The sequence below is a fragment of the Carcharhinus amblyrhynchos genome, chromosome 14 (genome assembly GCF_965287045.1).
Source record: "Carcharhinus amblyrhynchos chromosome 14, sCarAmb.v2.hapA, whole genome shotgun sequence".
Lineage (NCBI taxonomy): Eukaryota > Metazoa > Chordata > Chondrichthyes > Carcharhiniformes > Carcharhinidae > Carcharhinus > Carcharhinus amblyrhynchos.
In genome coordinates, this window is record NC_137337.1 from 54,546,335 (window position 1) to 54,572,910 (window position 26,576).

Here is a 26,576-nt window from a genome sequence, read left to right on the forward strand (position 1 = left end):
AAATGAAGTTAGCAATGGTAAAAAGGGAAAGAGAGAGAAAAAGAAAATTTCAGTTTAAACAAGTGATGTGTTATAGCAGAGACACGAGAGCAGTTTAAGGAAGTATTTCTAGTCAAGGGCCTGGTGGGGAAATGTTTAAATTATACAAACTCTCCCAAGTTTGAGGAAAAGGATATGGAAGCATTCATTTTTTTTTTGGAAAACATGTTACAGCTTTACAGAACCTTAGTTAGGTCGCACTTGTTCAATTCTGGTCGCCATACGACCAAAAGGATTTGAAGGCTTTGGACAGCATACAGCAAAGATTTACCAGGATGTTGCCTCGAATGGAGGACATTAGCTTTGAGGAGAGGTTGGAGAAACTTGGTTTGCTCTCACTGGAACAACAGAGGTTCTGGGGTCTGCAGTATTATGAGGGGCATGGACAGACTGGATAGTCAGAAGCTTTTTCCCAGAGTGGAAGAGTCAGTTATTAGGGGGCATAGGTTTAAGGTGTGAGGAACAAGGTTTAAAGGAGATGTACAAGGCACTTTCTTTTACACAGAGGGTGGTGGGTGCCTGGAACTTGCTGCAGGGGGAGGTAATGGAAGCAAATACAAAAGTGACTTTTAAGGAGCATCTTGATAAATACATGAATAGGATGGGAATAGAGGAATATGGTCCCGGGAAGGATAGGGGATTTTAGTTCAGTTGGCCAGCATGGTCGGTGCAGGCTTGGAGGGCCAAATGGCCTGTTCCTGTACTGTAATTTTCTCTGTTCTTTGAAATAGCCAAAAGTAAGTTGGACATTAATGTACAAAACTGAGTAGTAGGTTGAGTTAGTGAGGTGTATGCATCTTGTTCGGAAGAGGTATCTGCAGATTATGATGTTGTAAAGAAAGCTATCTTTTGTGCGTAGGAATTGGTTCCTGAGGCGTGCAGACAAATTTAGAACTGCAAGAGAACACACTGGACAACCCGATATTGAATTTGGGAGAGCAAGGAAAATAATTGACCATTGGATACAGGCACTGAAGAGAGAGGAACATATGAAGCCCTTCAAAAGTTTCAGAAAAAAATTAAAGATTCACTTTCTTTTGTTATTAGAGCAATGAGGAACAAAAAGTTTCAATTTTAGACAAGCAGCAGCACTGTCTGACGATTACAAACTGGTCCACGGAACAAACCTTTCTTCAGTCATTATTTTAAACCTGAAAATGATATAAGGTGGGGAGGAGAAAGGAAAGCAAACAGTTAAGGAAAAGAAGGAATAGTAGGGAATGGTCAGAAAATTTCACATCAATCAGAACAGTAGGTGCTGAGGGTGGAAACGATATTTGGAGGCCAAAGTGCTTCCATTGTAACAAAGTGGGACATATGCAGGAGACTAATTGCAGTAGTAGGAAAGATTGTACAAGAAAAACAAAATGGCTGTTAAAACTGTAGCTGTAGTACAGCTCCCTCAGAATCTGAGAAAGGGACGCAGGAAAATTATTTGAGCACTGGTGAAGGAAGTCAGGCTTTTGGAGGTTCTGAATGTTTGTGTTCTGGATAGTTTTACAAAGGAAAATGTATCAATTAGGGATATTAATGAAAATGATTAACCTTTTTTGTGTAAAGTTAATTTACACAAAAAGGAAGTAATTTTGTAAACAGAACTTGTTAAATAGAATTAGTCCTAAATTATCTATTGGAGGGAGAGGTTTCATTTTGGGTAATGACTTGACTTGTGGAGGCAGTAATGCAATGGTAACTGTTTTGCAACAGGCAATCACAAACTTTTGAAAACTACTGTGGACAGAAATGAGACACTTATTCCAGACAAAATGCAACTGAAGTAATATCTGAATAACACAGAAAATCAACTTTCACGTATGAGTGAAGGATTTGCGAATGAAAAAAGTTAACTGGTGAGAACAATTGAAAATCAATTGTGGAAAATGGAACACATGACTGAGGATTTGAACTATCCGAAGGATAAATTTCATCCATACTTTTCATCCATCTTCACCAAGAAGGTAGGTGCTACTCTGGCTATGATGATAAACAAGGCTCTAGAATGGTTCAAGTCTGATGAGCACGTTTTGAACAGATTGTCAGTATTTAAAGTTGACCAGGCTCTGGGGCCAGATGGGCACATCCAAGGATACTGAAAGATGACAAATGTTGTCCCCTTGTTCAAGAAGGGGAGTAGAGACCATCCTGGAAATTATAGACCAGTGAGCCTTACTTCTGTTGTGGGCAAAGTTTTGGAAAGGATTATGAGAGATAGGATTTATAATCATCTAGAGAGAAATAATTTGATTAGGGATAGTCAATATGATTTTGTGAAGGGTAGGTCATGCCTCACAAACCTTAGAGTTCTTTGAGAAGGTGACCAAAGAGGTGGATGAGGGTAAAGCAGTTGATGTGGTGTACATGGATTTCAGTAAAGCGTTTGATAAGGTTCCCCATGGTAAGCTACTGCAGAAAATACAGATGGGATTGAGAGTGATTTAGCGGTTTGGATCAGGAACTGGCTAGCTGGAAGAGAGGGTGGGGATTGATGAGAAATGTTCAACCTGGAGTTCAGTTACTAGTGGTGTATCGCAGGGATCTGTTTTGGGGCCATTGCTGTTTGTCATTTTTATAAATGACCTAGATGAGGGTGTAGAAGGATGGGTTAGTAAATTTGCAGATGACACTAAAGTCAGAGGAGTTGTGAACAGTGCGGATGGATGTTGCAGTTTGCAGAGGGACATAGATAAGCTGCAGAGAATTACAGAGTACTGGGCTAATGGAAAGACTCTTGGTAGTGTGGATGAGCAGAGAAATCTCAGTGTCCATGTGCATAGATCCCTGAAAGTTGGCACCAAGGTTGATAGGGTTATTAAGAAGGCGTACGGTGTGTTAGCTTTTGTTGGTAGAGGGATTGAGTTTCAGAGCCACGAGATCATGTTGCAGCTGTACAAAACTCTGGTGCGGCCGCACTTGGAGTATTGCATACAGTTCTGGTCGCCGCATTATAGGAAAGATGTGGAAGCATTGGAAAGGGTGCAGAAGAGATTTACCAGGATGTTGCCTAGTATGGTGGGAAGGTCTTATGAGGAAAGGCTGAGGGACTTGAGGTTGTTTTCATTAGAGAGAAGAAGGTTAAGAGGTGACTTAATTGAGGCATACAAGATGATCAGAGGATTAGATAAGTTGGACAGTGAGAGCCTTTTTCCTTGGATGGTGATGGCTAACACAAGGGGACATAGCTTTAAATTGAGGGGTGATAAATACAGGACAGTTGTCAGAGGTAGGTTCTTTACTCAGAGAGTAGTAAGGGCGTGGAATGCCCTGCCTGCAGCAATAGTGCACTCACCAACTTTAAGGGCATTCAAATGGTCATTGGATAGACATATGGATAATATTGGAATAGTTTAGGCCAGAGGATCATTAGATTGGTTCCACTGGTCAGCGCAACATCGAGGGCCGAAGGGCCTGTACTGCGCTGTAATGTTCTATGTTCTAGCAAGTAAGAATGGAAATTGCAGGGGCTCTGGGCATAATCTTCCAGTTTTCTTAGACTAGGGCAGTGCTGGATGACTAGAAAATTGCAAATGTTACACCTTTGTCTTAAAAAAGATTTTAAGGATTGCCCCAGAAATTACAGACTAATCAGTTTAGCATCAGTGGTGCGCAAGCTTCCAGAAACAATTATTTGGCAAATAATTAGTAATCGTATGGAAAAATGTGAGTTAATAAGGAAGTGGTGGCATGGATGTATAACTTACTGCTGTTTTTTTTGAGGAGGTGACAGAAAAGATTGATGAAAGTAATTTCTGATGTGGTGTACATGGACTTTCAAAAGGCATTTGATACAGTGCCACGCAACAGACACAAAAGTTATAGCTCACAGAATACAAGTGGGAGTAGCAATGTGGATACAAAATTGGGTGAATAATAGGAAGCAAAGAGCAATGGTCAGTGATATTTTTGGGCTGCAGAAAGGTCAGCAGTGGTTCAGCCAACTCTTGAAAACGTTCAAAGGCAGCTAGAGGAGCTGCTGGTTGCAGAGACAGAATGCTTAAAAGACTCACTTCAGTACTGAGGGGCTTCATCTCAGTTACAATAAAAACGAAAAAGCCCTCCTGCTGTCATACCACACCCATTCCCCCCCCAACACAATCTGGTGCCACATCCATGTCATTATCTGCCCCCCCACCCAGCCCAATGATCCCATTCCTCCCATGCCAAGGTATGCCCTCCACCTATTTTCTATGGCCACAGTGTACCTCCCCCTCCCACCTATTCTCTATGGCCTTTCATGCCTCTGTGCCATGCAAAGGCACTTTTAAAGCCCACTCATCCAATATACTGATGGAAAACAATTAACTCTATAGTGACTGCAAGATTTTAAAGCTTTTAAAAACATGATTGATAATTTCCCACTTCACAAAAAACTTCCTTTCACTATAACCCAATAAGAGTATCAGTAGCTGAAACTGAATTATCTTATCGAGAAATTGACAGCATAGTTCAAAAAACAAGAGCTGTGAGTCAAGCAATGTTTCTGTGAGAAATAACGCCCCCAATGGATTTCTGGGGTATTAACCAAATCTTGTTCTGTATGCTTCATCAGTGAATGGACGCTTTTGTATTTCTCCCCTCTCACCCTTAACCTATGTCCTCTAGTTTTAAACTCCTCTACCTTTGGGAAAATATGTTGACTATCTAACTGATCTCTGCCCCTCATTATTTTATAGGCCTCTACAAGATCTCCCCAAGTCTCCTATGCTCCAGGTTAAAAAGAGTTCCAGCTTATAACTTAAACCATCAAGTCCCAGTAACATCCTAGTAATTCTTTTCTGCACTCTTTCTAGCTTAATAATATCCTTTCTATAATAGGGTGACCAGAACTGTATACAGATTCCAAGTGTGGTCTTGAATAACTTCAACAAGACGTTCCAATTCCTGCAGTCAATGTTCTGACTAATGAAACCAAACATGCCGAATGCCTTCTTCACTACTCTGTTCACCTGTGACTCCACTTTTAAGGAGCTATGAACCTGTACCCCTAAATCTCTTTGTTCTATAACTCTCCCCAATACCCTACCATTAACCAAGTCAGTCCTGCCCTGGTTCAATCTACCAAAATGCATCATCTCACATTTATCTAAATTAAACTCAGTCTACCATCCAACAGCCTGCTGGCCCAATTGATCAACTTCCTGTTGCAATCCTAGATAACCTTCTTCACTGTCCACTATGCCAACAATTTTGGCGTCATATGCAAACTTATTAACCATACCTCTTAAATTCTCATCCAAATCAATGTAATGAATGACAAATAACAGTGGACTCAGCACTGATGCCTGAGGCACACAGCTGGTCATGGGCCTCCAGTTTGAAAAACAACCCTCTACAACCACCTTCTGTCTCCTGTCACCAAGCCAATTTTACATCCCGTGAGATTTAACCTTATGCAAAAACCTACCATGCAGTGCTTTGTCAAAGGCCTTGCTAGAGTCTATACAGACAATGTCGATTGCACTGCTCTCATCTACCTTCTTGATTATCCCTTCAAAAAAACTTGAGAGACATGATTTTCCATTCACGAAGCCATGCTCACTGTCCCTAATCAGTCTTTGCCTCTCTAAATGCCTGTAGATCCTGTCCTTCGGAATATCTTCTAACAACTTCCTAGGCTTTTCCCTGCAGCTCTTCTTAAACAAAGGCACAACACTTGCCATCCTCCAATCTCCACGCACCTCACTTATGATTGTCGATGATTCAAATATCTCTGCTAGGGAACCTGCAATTTCTTCTCTAGCCTCCCACAACATCCATATCTTGGCATGGGGGTATATGAGGGACCATAGGGTTGTTTATAGGGGATACCAGACATGAGATAGGGTATAAAGAGCATCTTTTGAACTTTCAAAGAACAAGAACAAATAAAAAGAAAATTACAGACATGAACAGATCCTTCAGCCCTCTGAGCCTGCACCAACCATGCTGTTCGACTTTCCTAAGTTCCCTCATGCAGACTATAGTTCATGATATTTCAGAGATGCCCGTGAGCCCTGCCTCTTCAAAAAGCTGGTCCAATTCAATGAAAGTTTTAGGGAATGGGTCATTGTAAATCTCCACAATTGAATTTGCTCTGTTAGGAGTGGAAGGTGTGGGCTTGTTACCTAAATTAGCCTGCAAATTTGAAAGGCACTCCCAAAAATTAAAAACCCAGAAATGGAGTCAGGAACCACAGAATCAGAATCTGATCATAGACAGAGGCAAGTGCATAAGTGAATGGAGTTAGGAGGGCAGAGGATGCAGATGGTGATGGATAAACAGAAGTGGTTAGATAAACATCAGAATTTAAAAATTAGGAAACTGTCAGTGTTGATAATATTCATAAACCACCATAGTACAAATTGTTGTTTCTCTATATTCTATAACTTCAACATAAATACATTTTTGCAACACTTGAAGGACACATGTGAATAAAGTAGAACTCACAAATTTATAGGATGTTGTACTTTAGAACTGAGAAAGCAGAAACATATTGAAGTTTAATCATTTTTATGCAGAAGCCTTAAAGTTAAAAGTAAGCAGCACTTGCTGACAACTTTGGTTTCAACAAGTGTTAAACAAACCTTATCTGTACCAATCACAAAATAACATCAGGGCCTTTTAAGTTCTCTTCATACTAAGTAAAGATAAGAAAAAGCTTTTAAAGTCATTTTCAAAAGATCTTTAAAAGTTTTTGATATGCTATTTGTTCTATTTATTCAGGGGTCATTCTCAAGTCTTATTACTTTAAAAAAACGACTCTTCTATAAAAGTTAAAATCACTTCAATAAAAATAAAAACAGTTGGAAGCAAACATGGAAGATATTAAGGGCATATTTCAGAACATGATAACCAAATACTGGTTCACAGTGTGAATAATAAAACTATTATTACAAATAAAGAGAATAATAAGGACACATCTAAGGGGGAAGAGTTAATCAACAGGTAAGACCCATTGCTGTTTAAGAATGATTTAATCTGATTTAAGCGGTATAACCATTCCAGTTATATTTCAGAATATCAGATACATTGTAGAAGGGCACTGTGAGAACCACTTCAATGTTTCTCTAATTGTCGAGGAATTTGGATGTCGTAAAACAGACAGCTTTTCTGCCTAACTGCCCCAACAACTGATTCACTCGGGATTTAGGTGAAGCATTGAATATTGGTGGGTATACTTATATTGATATTAGCTGTGGAATTGTATTTTTATAATTTTATTAGGTACTGTATTAAAACACCTTTTTTATCTTTTATAGTCAATATGTTGCAATGTACTTACGCACTTTGAAGTTTATTGCGCATCAAATAGTTCTATAATAAACTTGTAAGTTCATAAAATTTAACACCTCCTGCAGTCTTCTGCATGCAATATAAGAACCCACCTCTCTTGCTTTTTCTGAAAGTAGGAAGATATAATTTTTGAACAGAAACCCCCAACCCTTATAATATTTGGGTGTTTATAACTTAGTCAACAAATTATTTAACAGGCTTCTGGGAAAAGGTAATGGGCCTGATTTTACCATTTTGATTCTAAGTGTTGAATCTGGGCGCAATTCAGATCCAATTTGGAAAACTGCTCTCAGGCTCCCCTGTACACACTTAGCCTGAAAAAATATTGAGAGTCTGAATCGTGCTGTGGACAGAGCTTATCACGCTGAAATGCTGCAGGTCCGATTGGAGCTTTGAAAACAAATTTGAATAACGTGCCCCTGTCACATGGCTCCCAGGCCACAAAAAGTGGATAAAGTGGCCCGGGAGCGAAGGCCCCCATAGATATTGCCCCAACCCCACAACATAACTGTCCCCCTTAGCCACCCAACCCCCTGCTACCCAGGCTGATCGCAACCCACTTCCCCCTTTTCTCCCCCACTGATTGCCTGCAGGGAAGCAGTGGACTCCCACCTCTCCACCAGAGATCCACCTGGCTTTCCTCCTCCCCACCCACCAGAGAACAATCGGGCCTCCCTCCTCCCCCACTGGCCAGAAAACCATCTGCACGCACCCACCCACCCACCAGGAAACAATCAGGCCTCCACCCCCCCACCAGAGAACGATCAGACTTCCCTCCTCCTTCCTCCCCAAGAGAATGATCTGATGCCCTCCCTCCTCCACCGATCTGAGTTAGAGAGCCGTCGGAAGCTCTGGACTTACCTCTTCAGAAGCTGATGCGCCCGAAACAGACTTTTGCTCAGTATGTCTGTTTCGCGCTGAATCTGCACGGGCGAACGCGATGGTAAAGGGGGAAATGCTGGTAAAGTTGGGCAGGCAGCCCATTAATTCAACTTAAATGCAAAATCACTTTACTGTACCAAGTTTTCACACCCAAAAATGGGCACGATGCAATGGTAAAATCGGGCCCAATATCTCTTAATCTCATTTTTCTTGGGGAGAATACGATTCACTTTCTCAGACCTCGTACAAGTGTTTATATGAAGTTGATGCCTTGAAGTCAGGTGAGGGTGAATGTTGAGAGAGTACACCTAATCTAAGGTAGTCTATGTTTGGGGCTAGAGTTATAATCCACTTCACACTAACCACTTTTTGCTTTCTTTCCGAGTTTCACTTGATAATCTAGTGCATTTAGAAGGAGAATGCAGCAACTCTTGATTATCCGCAAATTTCCTTTTTGGCGATCTCATATCTTCTCCGAGCCTTCTTTTTCTTAACCTTTCTGTGGGAAAAGTGAAAAACAATTTTACAAAGTTAAGTCTGGCTAATTTGAAAGGACACAACATTAATAACTGAATAATTACAATCTCATCATTTTTATTTGATTTTAAACCAAACATTCTTCACACTTTCGACAGTGGTGATGATTGTAGCATTACAGAAAAAGCAATGCTGTTTTCACATATTTTAAATTAGCTTGTTGGCACTGAGCTTTGAACATAAGAAATAGGAGCAGGAGTAGGCCATCTAGCCTGCCCCGCCATTCAATAAGATCACGGCTGATCTGTCGTGGCTCAGTTCCACATTCCCGCTTTCTCCCCATAACCCTTAATCCCCTTGCCTATCAAAAACCTATCAACCCACATCTTAAAAATATTGAGCAAGGCAGCCTCCACTACTTCAACGGGCAGAGAATTCCAGAGATTCACCACCCTTTGAGTGAAGAAGTTCCTCCTCAACTCCGTTCTAAACCACCCCCCCCTCCCTTTATCCTGAGGCTGTGCCCTCTAGTTCTACTGTCCTTTCTGAGCGGGAAGAGCCTCTCCACCTCTATCCTATCCATCCCATTCAACATCTTATGCATCTCAACGAGATCTCCCCTCATTCTTCTAAACTCTAACGAGTACAAGCCTAGTTTATTCAGCCTCTCCTCATAGTTCAACCCCCTCAACTCCGGAATCAGCCTAGTAAACCTCCTCTGCACTCCCTCCAAGGCCAAAATATCCTTGCGTAAGTGCAGCGACCAAAACTGCACACAGTACTCCAGCTGTGGCGTCACCAGTGCCCTATACAGCTGCAGCAAGACCTCCCTACTTTTATATTCAATCCCCCTCGCTATGAAGGCCAGCATCCTGTTCGCCTTCCTGACCACCTGCTGCACCTGCAGGCTGGGTTTTTGCGATGTACGAAAACAAGACCACAACAGCACATTAAGTTAAGTTTAAGTTTATTTATTTGTGTCACAAGTAAGCTGCAATAAAGTTACTGTGAAAATCACCTGGTCGCCACAGTCCGGCGCCTGTTTGGGTACACTAAGGGAGAATTTAGCATGGCCAATGAACCTAGTCAGCATGTCTTTCAGACTGTTGGAGGAAACCGGAGCACCTAGAGGAAACCCATGCAGACACTGGGACAACACACAGTGATCCAAGCCAGGAATCAATCCTGGGTCCCTGGAGCTGTGAGACAGCAGTGCTTACCACTGTGCCACAATGTCACCCTTTTAGTTCTGTTACCTGTTGGCTCTCTCCATTTTAAACGTCTATGTAGAATCCTACTTTCTCAGTTTTAATTTTGCACATAGCCTTTACCTGCCTGGCATTGTTATTTTTATGTTCCCAGGCTCCAGGTCATCATCAATTTTGTATGCCTTGACCACTGAAATATTCTCACTTATGCTTAGGAACTGCATGACTCACTCCTCCTCAGTATTGCAAATAAACATTCGCCACTCTCATCTGCAAACTAATATTTTCTATGGAATGCATTCAAAATATATACAGTGTCAAGAGTGTAATGGAATACAACCTATTCATCTGGAAGGATGCAGCTGCAAAACTACTCAAGAATCTCAGCATCACCCAAGAAAATAGTAGTCTGCCTAACAGTTTCCTTGCTTCTTGATTCAATGGGCGTAATCGACATTTATAGTCACACTTTTATTTTCATGTTTCCCATCACATTCACTTTCATGCCACTGAACATAAACCCTTCCATGAACCGCCACAAGTAGGCAGCATCTCAGAATAATATTTTTATTTTTAAGGAAAAAAACATGATATACGATATATAAATTTTATTTGAACCAATAATGGGCATAATTTAAGAAGAAGCATTTTTAAAAGAGTCAATCTACCTGCTGACTAACTCAATTTTAAATTACTGAATTTGACTTTTGAAAGAGGAGCAGAAGGACCTTGGGGTCCGGGTCCATAGGACTCTTAAATCGGCCTCGCAGGTGGAGGATGTGGTCAAGAAGGCGTATGATGTACTTGCCTTCATTACTCGAGGGATTGAGTTTAGGAGTCAGGAGGTAATGCTGCAACTTTATAGGACCCTTGTCAGACCCCACTTGGAGTACTGTGCGCAGTTCTGGTGGCCTCATTACAGGAAGGACGTGGAAGCTATTGAGAGGGTGCAGAGGAGATTTACAAGGATGTTGCCTGGTTTGGGAGGCATGCCTTATGAAGATAGGTTGAGGGAGCTAGGTCTCTTCTCCCTGGAGAGACGAAGGTTGAGAGGCGACCTGATAGAGGTTTATAAAATGTTGAGAGGTATAGATAGGGTGGATTCTCGGAGGCTATTTCCCAGGGCTGAAATGGTCGCTACAAGAGGACACAGGTTTCAGATGCTGGGGAGCAGGTACAGAGGAGATGTCAGGGGTAACTTTTTCACTCAGAGGGTGGTGAGTGAGTGGAATCGACTGCAGTCGGTGGTGGTAGAGGCGAACTCGCTGGGGTCTTTTAAAAGACTTCTGGATGAGTACATGGGATTTAATGGGATTGGGAGTTATAGATACTTCTATGGCCTGGTAGGTATGGATATGATCAGCGTAACTTGTGGGCTGTTTGTGCTGTAGTGTTCTATGTTTTTAAAAATATACAGAATCATTTTCCATTATATTGGGGTTCAGTAGTTTTAGTAAAAATATTACATTTAAAGTATGCATGCCTATTAGTGTCTCAGCACCCAGAAAAGGGCTCCCCCCAACAGCCTCCATGAAGGCCTCCAAATAAGTGCAATTAACAGAAATTTGCAATGGTGATTAAGACATGTAAGAAGTCTCACAACACCAGGTTAAAGTCCAACAGATTTATTTGGTAGCATAAGCCACAAGCTTTCGGAGCAGTGCCCATTCATCAGGTGAGTCGGAGTTGTGTTCATAATCAGGGCATATATAGACACAGACTCAATTTACAAGATAATGGTGGGAATGTGAATCTTTACAGGTAATCAAGTCTTAAAACTACAGACAATGTGGGTGGAGAGAGGGTAAGCACAAGTTAAAGAAATGTTATTGAGGACAGTTAGTGAGATTGTGCAAGCCCAAGCAAGTTGTGGGGGGTAAAGATAGTGTGACATGAACCCAAGATCCTGGTTAAGGCCGTCCCCACGTGTGCGGAATTTGGCTATCAATTTCTGCTCAGTGATTCTGCGTTGTCGTGTGTCATGAAGGCCACCTTGGAGAATGCTTACCCCAAGATCAGAGGCTGAATACCCGTGACTGTTGAAGTGCTCCTAAACAGGAAGAGAACACTCTGCCTGGTGATTGTTGAGGGTGTTTATTCATCTGTTGTCGTAGCATCTGCATGGCATCCCCAGTGTACCATGCCTTGGCACATCCTTTCCTGCAGTGTATCAGGTAGACAACATTAGCCGATTGCAAGCATATATACCTGGTGGATGGTGTTGTCACGTGAGATGATTGTAAAGGTTGCTGTGGCAGGCTTGTGTAGTGTCATGATCACTGTTCTCCTGAAGGATGGATAGTTTGCTGTGGACAATGGTCTGTTTGAAGTTCCACGGTTGTTGGAAGGCAAGAAGTGAGGGTATGGGGGTGACCTTGGCGAGATATTTGTCTTCATCAATGACATGTTGAAGGCTCCAGAGAAGAGGTCGTAGCTTCTCTGCTCCAGGGAAGTACTAAACGACGAAGGGTAGTCTGTCTGCCGCGTTTGTCTTCTGAAGAGATTGGTGTAGCTTTTCACTGTCGCGCGTCGGAACTTTCGATCAATGAGTGAAGCGCCATATCCTGTTCTTATGAGGGCATCTTTCAGCATCTGCAGATGTCTATTGCGATCCTCCTCTTCTGAGCAGATCCTGCATATCCGGAGGGGTGGTACGTAGGGTTGGCTTCTTTAACGTGTTTAGTGTGCAAGCTGGAGCAGTAAAGCATCGTGAGCTTGCAGTACAGTGAAGTGCTGAGGTGACAGGTCTTGACGGAAATGCGTGTGTATAAGAATGCAACTGATTCCGGAGAGAAGTCCATGGCCAGTCTGATGGTAGGATGGAACTTGTTGATGTCATCACATAATTGTTTCAGTGATTGTTCGCCTTCACCATGTCATCGATGAAGACAAACATCTTGCCAAGACCATCCTCACATCCCCACTCCTTGCCTGCAAACAACCGCACAACCTCAAACAGACCATTATCCACAGCAAACTACCTCGCCTTCAGGGAACAGTGACCACGATACCACACAACCACACCATGGCAACATCTGCAAGACGTGCCGGATCATCGACAAGGATGCCATCATCTCACGTGAGAACACCATCCATCAGGTACATGGTACATATGCTTGCAACTCAGCCAACATTGTCTACCTGATACACCTCAGGAAAGGATGTCCCGAGACATGGTACACTGGGAAGACCATGCAGACGCTACGACAACGGATGAATGAACACTGCTCGACAATCGCCAGGCAGGAGTGTTCTCTTCCTGTTGGGGAACACTTCAGCAGTCACGGGCATTCAGCCTCTGATCTTCATTCTGTTCCCCAGGTATTCTCCAAGGTGGCCTTCATGACACATGACAATGCAGAATTGCTGAGAGAAAATGATAGCCAAGTTTCGCACATGAGGATGGCCTCAACTGGGATCTTGGATTCATGTCACACTATCTGTAACGCCCACTACTTGTCTGGGCTTGAAAAATCTCACTAACTGTCCTGGCTGGAGACAATACACATCTTTTTAACCTGTGCTTAACCCTCTCTCCACTCACAATCTGTACATTTAAGACTTGATTACCTGTAAAGATTCGCATTCCAATCATTATCTTGTAAATTGAGTTTGCATCTATATATGCCCTGTTTGTGAACACAACTCCCACTCACCTGATAAAGGGACAATGCTCCGAAAGCTTGTGGCTTGTTGTACCAAATAAACCTGTTAGGCTTTAACCTGGTGTTATAAGACTTCTTACTGTGCTTACTCCAGTCCAATGCCGGCATCTCCACATCATGATTAAGACATGCCCAGTTTTGTGAGCTCCTGGAGCAAAGTATTCTTAAATGAGCACAAAAGATAGAAATAACACAAGTTGCATTGAACATAATTTCCACTCAATATTCTGCAATTTTGTGTGTGCTTTGTGCCGATTTTGGGGGATTATGCCTTAAAAAAAACACAGCAGAAACTCTACTCCTTCCAAAGATGTACTGCAGCTTAATAACATATTACCTATTTGGTGCAACAACTTACAAAACTTATTTCAACAGCACCTACTAGCCCTATGGCCTCTACTCAAGAAAATCAGGGTTGTAATGTGAAGAAATGTCATGAAAACATCACCGAAGTTCCCCTCCAAGTTACATACCATTATGATGTAAACATGTTGATGTAAACATATAATGCTTGAATCCGTAATTAAGGAGAAAATAGCGAGGCATCGTGAGGAGGATTGTTTGATAGAGCAGATGCAGCACGGTTTCGTTAAGGGGAAGTCATGTCTGACGAATTTATTGGAATTCTATGATGTGTCTAGTGCGGTGGATAGAGGGGAACCGGTGGATGTGGTGTTTCTCGATTTTCAGAAGGCATATAAGGTGCCGCACAAGAGGTTGTTACAGAAGGTTAGGGGGCATGGAATTGGGGGTAGGGTGTTAGCATGGATAGGGGATTGGCTGTCAAATAGGAGGCAGAGAGTGGGTGTCAATGGGTGCTATTCGGATTGGCGGTTGGTGACTAGTGGAGTGCCCCAGGGATTGGTGCTGGGGCCTCAGCTATTTACCATTTATATAGATGATCTGGAGGAGGGAACCGAGTGTAACGTGTCGAAATTTGCTGATGACACAAAGATTGGTGGAACGGCAAATTGTGCGGAGGGTGTGGAAGTCTGCAGAGGGATCTAGATAGGCTGAGCGAATGGGCGAGGAACTGGCAGATGGAATATAATGTTGGCAAGTGTGAGGTTGTCCACTTTGGTAGGAATAATGGTAGGAAGGACTACTACTTACATGGCGAAAAGCTGCAGCATGCTACGGTGCAGAGGCACCTGGGGGTCCTTGTGCATGAGTCACAAAAACCCAGCCTGCAGGTGCAGCAGGTGGTCAGGAAGGCTAATGGGATGCTGGCCTTCATAGCGAGGGGGATTGAATATAAAAGTAGGGAGGTCTTGCTGCAACTGTACAGGGCACTGGTGAGGCCGCAGCTGGAGTACTGTGTGCAGTTTTGGTCGCCGCACTTGCACAAGGATATTTTGGTTTTGGAGGGAGAGCAGAGGAGGTTCACTAGGCTGATACCGGAGTTGAGGGGGTTGAGCTATGAGGAGAGGCTAAATAAACTAGGCTTGTACTCATTAGAGTTTAGAAGGATGAGGGGAGATCTCATTGAGACGTACAAGATGATGAAAGGGATGGATAGGGTAGAGGTGGAGAGGTTCTTCCCACTCAGAAACGACAGCAGGACTAGAGGGCACAGCCTCAAGATAAGGGGGGGGGGGGGGGGGGGGGGGGGGGGGGGGCAGTTTAGAACAGAGTTGAGGAGGAACTTCTTCACTCAAAGTGTGGTGAATCTCTGGAATTCTCTGCCCGTTGAAGTGGTGGAGGTTGCCTCGCTAAATATATTTAAGACGCGGGTAGGTAGGTTTTTGGTAGGCAAGGGGATTAAGGGTTATGGGGAGAAGGCGGGAAAGTGGAACTGAGCCAGTTTAGATCAGCCATGATCTTATTGACTGGCAGGACAGGCTCGAGGGGCTAGATGGCCTACTCCTGCTCCTATTTCTTATGTTCTATCAGTGCTCCATTATTGTCTGGGATCAAAATTATGGAATTCCCATCGAACATGGGAGCACAAGGGATGAACTGGTTAAAGAAGACAAGTCACCACCATCTCAAGACAACCAGGAATAGATAATAGTTTGCCAATGGCATGGTGGCACAGTAGTTAACACTGCTGCCTCATAGCACCAGGGACCCCGGGTTCAATTCCGGCCTCGGGTGGCAGTCTTTATGGAGTTTGCACATTCTCCCAGTGCTGCGTGTGTTTCTGCCAGATGCTTTGGTTTTCATCAACAGTCCAAAGGTGTTTGAGTTTGGTTAATTGGCCATGCTAAATTGCCCCTTAGCTTCAGGGGGATTAACATGCGATCACAGGGATAATGCCTGGGTGGGATTCTTATCAGTACAGGCTCAGTGGGTTGAATGGCTTTCATGTGCACTGTAGGGATTCTATGACTCTGTTCTATGATCAGAGGCATGGCAATAAAATAAAACTGCTCCACAAATTGAATTGAGCAGATTATCATGGCTTTAAACAGTATTAGCCTCCAAAAAGCTACATCATGTATTCAAATGGGCAAATCATGCCACAAGCAAAGTACATAAATTATATACACAGACTTGGTGTATCTTGGTGAAGTTCTGCAAGCCATTGTTAGGTCAATTAACAATGGAATGGCATGCAAAGACTAGAGGGTTGATGGGTTTTTGATGAGAGAGGGGATTAAGGGTTATGGGGAGAGGGCGGGAATGTGGAACTGAGCCACGACAGGTCAGCCATGATCTTATTGAATGGCGGGGCAGGCTCGAAGGGCTAGTTGGCCTACTCCTGCTCCTATTTCTTATATTTTAATATTATAATATTATAATATTAATATTATATATTAATGTATTCGTTAAGAAAAAGAATGCAAAATGGGTTTGTATAATTTTGGGTTTTATTTTTAATTTCCTTCATGGGACAAGGACATTGCTGCTAGGCCAGCATTTAATGTCCATCCTTGAGGGAACTTAAGAGACACCACAATGCTGTGTGTCTGAGTCACATGAAGGCCAGAATTGTTTCATAGTCATGATCAGACTTCTAACCAGATTTTTCTAACTGGAGGCCAGAAATTATGGGTAACAGACAATGTTTCCACTTATATGGTAGTTCAAAACTAGGGATAATAAATATGAGATAGACACCAATAAACTGAATAAAGAATTTAGGTTATATCTTTCCTCAGTGCTGAGAATGCGGTATTCAGTAGTACATGGAGTAGTTTACAGAATAGTATGAACGCATTTAAAGTGAAGTTAGACATGTGTATGAGGGAGAAAGCAATGGGATGAAATGAAGTAAGGTGGGAGGAGGCTTGTCATGGAGCATAACACACCAACATAATTTTAGTGGTATGTATTGTATTTAATAGTAAAATTCTTTGAGGAATATGGGGCTATTAAATAGACCCAAATTGGATCTTGAGATAACACTCAATAAGCATTCTATGTGAAGCGCACGGACCTCAATTCAGGCTGTGGCACAGAAGTATTGTGACTGGACTAGTAATCCAGAAACCCAGGGTACCTCTGGGGACCTGGGTTCAAATCCTAAATTTGAATTCAATAAAAGATTTGGTTTAAAGTATGATGATGACCATGAAATAATTCTTGATTGTTGTAAAAAGCCATCAGTCCATATGTTTAATAGTGTAAATGATACAATTAACTTACAGTGAATGACTAAATTTGAACAAAATCCTGGCCACTAACATATATTGTTATACTGTTCAAATAAATATTTAAAATTAAGAATGCTACATTTACCAAAGTAGTTACCTGATTTGTACACAATATCTCTACACTCAGGGCACTCCCAATTTTCCATGCAGCTTGCCAACAATGAACAGGCCAGATGAGTCCCGCTGGAGCCACAGTACTTACAAAGTACAATGTCCCATTTACTAAAAAAGAAAAATTGCAGAACTATTAATTTCTTGCTCAAGTATTTTCTTTCACAGCATTTTATTGGGCTGAAAGCTGGCAACTTAAATGATGCCCTAAACTAAATTTCAGAAAAAAAATGAAATTTTAAGCACCATCATATTTCACAAAATGTGTATGCCCAACATGAAAGTTGTGGAATCATGTATCTGTTCTGCACACCTTCATTAAATCTCTATTGGCCCTTCTCTAACCCTCAATCACACCTCTGTACTAAATTCTATTCACCACCTGCTTGTCCATTCTGCTAACCTATGTTATGCTATAGACAATTAGTGCCAACTACTCATTCAACTTTGACATCATCAAATTTTGAAAATTCTACTGTATTCTAAAACCAAAGGTACTCATACCATATAAATTTATATTTTGTATACATATTTATATCAGTGGTGCTGGCACTGTCCCTTGAGCAACAACACTGCATGCCACCCCCCAGTCTGAAGAATAACCAGATTTTTTTATTCCTCCTTAACTATGTTTTATCTGGTTGTACACTGACCCTCTTATTCCATGAGCTTCAATTCTGTTAACAAGATTTTTCTGTGAAACTTAGTTAAAGGAGGTGATAGTGGATGCCTTGGTGGTTATTTTCCAGATGTCGCTGGATTCCGGGGAAGTGCCGGAAGATTGGAAAACGGCTAATGTTATGCCGTTGTTTAAGAAGGGTGCCAGGCAAAAGGCGGGGAATTATAGGCCGGTTAGTTTGACGTCTGTTGTAGGTAAAATGTTAGAATCCGTCATCAAGGAGGAAATAGCGAGGCATCTTGAGGGGTATTGCATGATAGAGCAGACACAGCACGGTTTCGTTAAGGGGAAGTCGTGTCTGACAAATTTACTCGAGTTCTATGAGGATGTGTCTAGGGCGGTGGATAGAGGAGAGCCGGTGGATGTGGTCTTTCTTGATTTTCAGAAGGCATTTGACAAGGTACCTCACAAGAGGTTATTGCAGAAGGTCAGGGGACATGGAGTTGGGGGTAGGGTGTTAGCGTGGATAGAGGACTGGTTGTCAAATAGGAGGCAGAGAGTGGGGGTCAATGGGCGCTATTTGGATTGGCGGTTGGTGACTAGTGGAGTGCCCCAGGGGTCGGTGCTGGGGCCTCAGCTATTTACCATTTATATAGATGATCTGGAGGAGGGAACCAAGTGTATGGTGTCGAAATTTGCTGATGACACCAAAATTGGTGGAACGGCAAATTGCGCGGAGGGTGTGGAGAGTCTGCAGAAGGATCTAGATAGGCTGGGCGAATGGGCCAGGAACTGGCAAATGGAATTTAATGTTGGCAAGTGTGAGGTGGTCCACTTTGGTAAGAATAATGGTAGGAAGGATTATTATTTACGTGGAGAAAAACTGCAGCAGGCGACAGTGCAGAAGGACCTCGGGGTCCTTGTGCATGAGTCGCAAAAACCCAGCTTGCAGGTACAGCAGGTGGTCAGGAAGGCAAATGGGATGCTGGCCTTCATAGCGAGGGGGATTGAATATAAAAGTAGGGAGGTCTTGCTGCGGCTGTATAGGGCCGCAGCTGGAGTACTGTGTGCAGTTTTGGGCGCCGTACTTACGCAAGGATATTTTGGCCTTGGAGGGAGTGCAGAGGAGGTTTACTAGGCTGATGCCGGAGTTGAGAGGGTTGAACTATGAGGAGAGGCTGAATAAACTAGGCTTGTACTTGTTAGAGTTTAGAAGAATGAGGGGAGATCTCATTGAGACGTATAAGATGACGAATGGGATGGATAGGATAGAGGTGGAGAGGCTCTTCCCGCTCAGAAAGGACAGTAGGACTAGAGGGCACAGCCTCAAGATAAGGTGGGGGGGGGGGGGTTTTTTTAGAACGGAGTTGAGGAGGAACTTCTTCACTCAAAGGGTGGTGAATCTCTGGAATTCTCTGCCCGTTGAAGTGGTGGAGGCTGCCTCGCTAAATATTTTTAAGATGCGGACTGATGGGTTTTTGATAAAAGAGGGGATTAAGGGTTATGGGGAGAGGGCAGGAATGTGGAACTGAGCCACGACAGATCAGCCATGATCTTATTGAATGGCGGGGCAGGCTCGAAGGGCCAGATGGCCTACTCCTGCTCCTATTTCTTATGTTCTTAAACACTTATAAATTTGCACAGACAACATCTGCCATATTCGCTTTATCAATCTTCTCTGTTGCTTCATCGAAAATGAATTAATTACATTTTTTTTACAAATTTGTGCTGACTATCCTCAATTACTTCGAACCTCTCCAGCTACCTCTAGATTTTTTTTCTCCCGATCATCATTTCTAAAACTTTACTTGCCATTGATTTTAAAATAATTAGCATAATGCTCAAATTCTCCTTGCCTCCTTTCCTGAATAAGGGTGCCATACTGGCCACTCACCCTCTGGCACCTCCCAGATATCTAGAAAGCATTGCAAATCATGGCAAGTCCTTCTGCTATCTCCATTCCCACTTCCCTCAGCAACCTGGGATACAAACAATTCAGCCCAGTTGATCAAGATTCCACTGCAATCCTGGATAACCTTTTTCACTATCCACTATGCCACCAACCATTGTGTCATCTGCAAACTTACCAACCATGCCCCCTGATTCTCAACCAATTATTAATATAAGTAACAAGTAACAGTGTACCCAGCACCGATCCCTGAGGCACACCATTGGCTCCAGGCCTTCAGTTTGAAAAACAACCCTCTACAACCAACCTCTATCTTCTGTCATCAAGCCAACTTTGAACATAAGAAATAGGAGCAGGAGTAGGCCATCTAGCCCTTCGAGCCTGCCCCGCCATTCAATAAGGTCATGGCTGATCTGTCGTGGCTCAGTTCCACTTTCCCGCCCTCTCCCCATAACCCTTAATCCCCTCTCTTATCAAAAACCCATCAACCCGCGTCTTAAAAATATTTAGCGAGGTAGCCTCCACCACTTCAACGGGCAGAGAATTCCAGAGATTCACCACCCTTTGAGTGAAGAAGTTCCTCCTCAACTCCGTTCTAAACCGCGCCCCCCCTTTATCTTGAGGCTGTGCCCCCTAGTCCTACTATCCTTTCTGAGCGGGAAGAGTCTCTCCACCTCTATCCTATCCATCCCATTCATCATCTTATACGTCTCAATGACATCTCCCCTCATTCTTCTAAACTCTAACAAGTACAAGCCTAGTTTATTCAGCCTCTCCTCATAGTTCAACCCCCTCAACTCCGGCATCAGCCTAGTAAACCTCCTCTGCACTCCCTCCAAGGCCAAAATATCCTTGCGTAAGTACGGCGCCCAAAACTGCACACAGTACTCCAGCTGCGGCCTCACCAATGCCCTATACAGCCGCAGCAAGACCTCCCTACTTTTATATTCAATCCCCCTCGCGATGAAGGCCAGCATCCCATTCGCCTTCCTGACCACCTGCTGCACCTGCAAGCTGGGTTTTTGCGACTCATGCACGAGGACCCCAAGATCCCTCTGCACCGTCGCCTGCTGCAGTTTTTCTCCACGTAAGTAATAATCCTTCCTATCATTATTTCTACCAAAGTGGACCACCTCGCACTTGCCAACATTAAATTCCATTTGCCAGTTCCTGGCCCATTCGCCCAGCCTATCTAGATCCTTTTGTGGACTCTCCACACCCTCCGCACAATTTGCCGTTCCACCAATTTTGGTGTCATCAGCAAATTTCGACACCATACACTTGGTTCCCTCCTCCAGATCATCTATATAAATGGTAAATAGCTGAGGCCCCAGCACCGACCCCTGGGGCACTCCACTAGTCACCATCCGCCAATCCGAATAGCACCCATTGACCCCCACTCTCTGCCTCCTATTTGACAACCAGTCCTCTATCCACGCTAACACCCTACCCCCAACTCCATGTCCGCTGACCTTCAGCAATAACCTCCTGTGAGGTACCTTGTCAAACACCTTCTGAAAATCCAGAAAGACCACATCCACCGGCTCTCCTCTATCCACCGCTCTAGACACATCCTCATAGAACTCCAGTAAATTTGTCAGACACGACTTCCCTTTAACGAAACCGTGCTGCGTCTGCTCTATCAAGCAATTCCTCTCAAGATGCCTCGCTATTTCCTCCTTGATGACGGATTCTAACATTTTACCTACAACAGACATTAAACTAACCGGCCTATAATTCCCTGCCTTTTGCCTGCCACCCTTCTTAAACAACGGCGTAACATTAGCCGCTTTCCAATCTTCCGGCACTTCCCCGGAATCCAGCGACGTCTGGAAAATAACCACCAAGGCATCCACTATCACCTCTGCCATTTCTTTCAGAACCCTCGGATGCATTCCATCCGGTCCTGGCGACCTGTCCGCAATCAGCCCCTCCAGTCTGTCGAGCACCTCCTCTCTAGTAACAGTAATGTCATTAAGACCCTCCAGTCCTACCACCTTTCCATCTCTAACACCCGGCAAATTATTCACGTCCTCCTCCGTGAAGACAGAAACAAAGAAGTTATTCAGGACCTCAGCCGTATCCCCATCCCCTACCACTAAGTCCCCCTTCTCATCCTCTAAGGGACCAACGTTCACCCTAGCCAGCCTCTTCCTTTTTATATATTTATAAAAACTCTTGCTATCCTTTTTTATATTAAGCGCTAGCCCAGCTTCATAGTTTCTCCTACCCTTCTTTATCAACTTGTCAATCTTTGTTGACATTTAAACCTCTCCCAATCCTCTTCTCGCCCACTACTCTTAGCTACTCTAAATGCCTCTGCTTTTAATTTAACACTTTCCTTCACCTCCTTCGTTATCCACGGCTTATTACCTCTCCTCCTACTGTCCTTTTTGACCATCGGAATAAATTTCTGCTGAGCACCAAGAAAGATCTCCTTAAAGATCCTCCACTGCTCCTCAGCAGACCTACCTTCCAACGCGCTCCCCCAGTCCACATTCGCCAATTCTTCTCTCATCCTACTGTACTCCCCTCTGTTCAAACAAAGGACGCGCGTCCGGGAACCCACTTTCTCCTCCTCCATCTGCATCCAATCGGCTAACTCATCCTGGATCCCGTGAGATTTAACCTTATGTAACAATTTACCATGCAGTATCTTGTCAAAGGCCTTGCTAAAGTCCATATAAACAACGTCAATTGCACTGCCCTCATCTACATTCCCGGTTACCCCTTCAAAAAACTCAATCAAATTCATGAAACATGATTTTTCACTCAAAGACATGCTGACTGTCCCCAGTCAGTCCTTGCCTCTCCAAATGCCTGTAAAGCCTGTTTCTCAGAATACCTTCTAACAACTTATCTACTACATTCGTTAGACTCAGAAGCATGTAGTTTCCAGGCTTTTCCCTGCAGCCCTTTTTAAACAAAGGCACAACATTTTGTACCCTCCAATTTTCAGGCATCTTACCAGTGGCTATCAATGATTCAAATATATTTTTGCTGGAGGACTCATAATTTCCTCCCCAGCCTCCATAAACGTCCTGGGATGCACTTCATCAGGTCCTGGGGATTTATCTATTTTGATGCACTTTAAGACTTCCAGCACCTCTTTCTCTAATATGTACACTCCTCAAGACATCACTAATTTTTTCTGGGCAGCATGGTGGCACAGTGCCAGGGACCTGGGTTCGATTCCCGGATTGGGTCTCTGTCTCTGTGAAGTTTGCATGTTCTCCCCACGTCTGTGTGGGTTTCCTCCGGATGCTCCGGTTTCCTCCCACAATCCAAAAGATGTGCTGGTTAGGTGCACTGGCTGTGCTAAATTTCCCCTCAGCGTACCCAAACAGGCACTGGAGTTTGGCAACTAGGGGATTTTCACAGTAACTTCACTGCAGTAAGCCTACTTGTGACAATAATACTTTAAACTTCAAATTTATTTTCCCAAGTTTCCTAATAACCATGACTTTCTCAACAGTAAATACTGATAAGAAATATTCATTTAGGATCTCACTCATGTCTTGTGGATCTGCACATAGATGACCTTGTTGATCCTTCAGAGGCCCAATCCACTCCCTAGTTACTCTTTTGCCCTTTATGCATTTGTAGAAGCTCTTTGGATTTTCTTTTGCCTTATCTGACAAAGTAATTGCGTGTCCCTTTTTGCCCTCCTGATTTCTCTCAACTTTATCCCTACACCCTCCATACTCTTCTAGGGGTCAGACTTGAAAGCCTCCCTGAAGGGGACGACTTTTATGCTTAATATCATGGACGTTTTTACGTCTGTATGTGTTTACATCGAATTTATTTTGCCCAGCAATGAATGATGGAAAATTTTGTCAGCAGCTCACAGCAATGCGATGACTCATGGGGAGGTTCCTTGCACCCTCTAATCACTTCAGACCCCAGGCAGGGAAACACAGACAATAGCACAACTGATTAGATTATGCAAGAAGTTTAAATCACAAAGGGTACTCTCCAGAAAGAGATCGGCACAGGAGAAATAGGATCACTTCACCATTAGCTACAGATCAACCCCACCTATCTATAATGGCATTTCAATACTTCGCTATTGTGTCACTGCTTTGTGTTATTTCTGACTGTTTTCGTAGGTACTGATCACGTAACATGTTGTAAATGACAATAACCCACATGGGTCTCATTCATGCTATCAGCAACCACTTTGAATGAGCCCATTACCATACATTTGGCGCGAAGTTCAAAACCAATTAAATTGGAGAGCGCACAATGACCAGGGGAGGCAGTTGGCTAGCAACTGTGTTCCCCCAGGCCTATGGTTTGTTATTTTGATGTGGATATGCCGGCGTTGGACTGGGGTAAACACAGTAAAAAGTCTGACAACACCAGGTTTTAGTCCAACCAATTTATTTGATAGTAAACGCACAAGCTTTCGAGGTTTCCCTCTTCGTCAGGTGAACTCTCCATTCACCTGACGAAGAGGGAAACCTCGACAGCTTGTGCGTTTACTATCAAATAAATCGGTTGGACTAAAACCTGGTGTTGTCAGACTTTTTAACTAGTTTGTTATTTTGGACAGGGAATAAAGTTTGTGTTGCCTTTTGTCCTGTACTCATGTCTGCTTGGCTCTTATGCTGGTAGGAAGCAAAAACTTCCCCTTACAGTTTGGTGCTGGAACTCAGGAGTTGAGAGACCACTTGCTGGGCCCACGGTGAGAAGGATCAAGTGGGTGAGAAGTCATTTTCAGACCACCAGAATCCGGAAAGATCCAAGTGCCGTCAGGACCACGAGAGGACTTCCTCCAACCTGGATACCAGCTGTAGATGAGTGGGTACAAAAAGTCCACTTGCACTGATTGGCTACTGCACAAATTTCACTGATTGAGAACTTTTAATTTGTAACACGATTAGGTACTCTGCTGTCGGCTACCTATTGTGAGAGGGACTTGTAAGCGTCCACAAGAGGTGGACCATTGTCATGGCAGGCCTTCATGTCCCTGCTAACCACCTGGTGCGCCAATAAGGGGGATAAAGAAAAAGGCCTTATTGGATGGGCGGGTAGTTAGGCATATCTCTGCAAGTTAGGAACTTAGGGAACCAAAAGGGTTGACAGATTCCAGAAGCACTCCCAATAGGAGCAGGGTACCGGCTAGGGGGAATGTGAAAGGTGCAAAAAGACAAGAGAGAGAGACAGATAGAATGCCCCATGAAGCAGAGCCCGAGGAAAGATTACCCCAGGACAGAAGTAGTTTGTGCACACGTAGCGGGAGGAAGGCAGCAAGAAGATAGCCTCTCCCTAGAATGGGGGCCAGAAGGATCTCTTAGCCGAGTATTTGGGATGCAACAACAGAAACTAATCAGGGAAATGTGCAAGGAGGGATGGGACCCCTGCGTGCCCTTCTCCTACAAGCAGAATGGTGGAATAGCCACCAGAGGGATGCTTTTAAAAAGGCTGCAGCAATTTTAGTTAAACAGTTAGTGATAGTAGTACATATGAACCAGGTTTACCAGAAAAAGACAGGGGAAAAGAACAGGAGTGTTGCAAGTTTAGAACTCAGATCAGAGTTACAAGACGAACCAGTAAAATTAGCCCCCCGGAGACCACCATGTCTTCAGTGTACCCCGCACTTCCCAATGCACCACCAGAGTACAAACCCAGCAGCGTCCACAAATATGCCCCCGTACAGAGGGCAGCTAAATGGCCAGGATCGCTATAAAGCATTCATTCCCTTAGAAAAGCAGACTATCCGAAAGGAGTTAGGTACTCTGTGCACTCAAAGTAAAAATACAGAGTTCTGGAGGACTCTTGAGGAGATGTGGGTTGTCCACAATCTCCACCCCACGTGATACCCACCAGATAGTCAGAGCAAAGTGCCCCTCAGATGAATGGAGGACTCTAACCAGCAGTGGCCTGGAGAACCTAGATGGGTTGAGAACTAGCTTGCTAAGAGGAGACAGAGAGTAGTAGTGGAAGGGTCCTTTTCTAGCTGGAGGTCTGTCACTAGTGGTGTGCTGCAGGGCTCAGTACTGGGACCTCTTCTCTTTGTAGTGTATATAAATGACTTGGAAGAGGGAGTAAGTGGTGTGATCAGCAAATTTGCTGATGACGCCAAGATGGCTGGATTGGCAGGCAGTGAGGAGCACTGTCTGGCAATACAACGGGATATTGATAGGCCGGTATATTGGGCAGACACATGGCAAATGGAGTTTAATCCGGATAAATGTGAGGTGATGCATTTTGGCCGGAACAACATAGGGGGGAGTTATACGATTAAAGGTAAGCCCTAAGGAGTATAGAATCACAGCGAGACTTGGGGGTGCAAGTGCACAAGTCTTTGAAGGTGGCAGTACAAGTGGAGAAGGTTGTGAAGAAAGCCTATGGTATGTTAGCCTTTATAGGAAGGGGTATAGAATATAAGAGCTGGAGTCTAATGTTGCAATTGTATAGAACGTTGGTTAGGCTGCATTTAGAGTACTGTGTCCAGTTCTGGTCGCCTTACTACCAGAAGGACGTGGAGACTCTGGAGAGAGTGCAGAGGAGGTTTACCAGGATATTGCCTGGTATGGAAGGACTGGGTTATGAGGAAAGATTGAAGAAATTGGGGCTCTTTTCCCTTGAAAGACAGCGACTGAGGAGGGGGACTGAGGGATGGATAGGATAGAGGTGGAGAGACTCTTCCCGCTCAAAAAAGACAGTAGGACTAGGGGGCACAGCCTCAAGATAAAGGGGAGGCGGTTTAGAACGGAGTTGAGGAGGAACTTCTTCACTCAAAGGGTGGTGAATCTCTGGAATTCTCTGCCCGTTGAAGTGGTGGAGGCTGCC

General features: G+C 43.7%; 1 protein-coding gene across 8 annotated transcripts in view; it reads right to left on the reverse strand.

Moving 5' to 3' along the window:
- The window catches only part of g2e3 (G2/M-phase specific E3 ubiquitin protein ligase), a 289,629-nt gene that overhangs the window by 87,189 nt on the left and 175,864 nt on the right, over nucleotides 1-26,576 (reverse strand). For all 8 annotated transcript variants that reach the window (XM_080202897.1, XM_080202898.1, XM_080202896.1 and 5 more), the window contains 2 exons: nucleotides 17,237-17,361; nucleotides 8,554-8,689 (listed from right to left, as the gene is read on the reverse strand). In XM_080202897.1, the coding sequence (XP_080059023.1) occupies nucleotides 8,554-8,689; nucleotides 17,237-17,361 (261 nt within the window). The remainder of the gene's footprint in view (nucleotides 1-8,553; nucleotides 8,690-17,236; nucleotides 17,362-26,576) is intronic.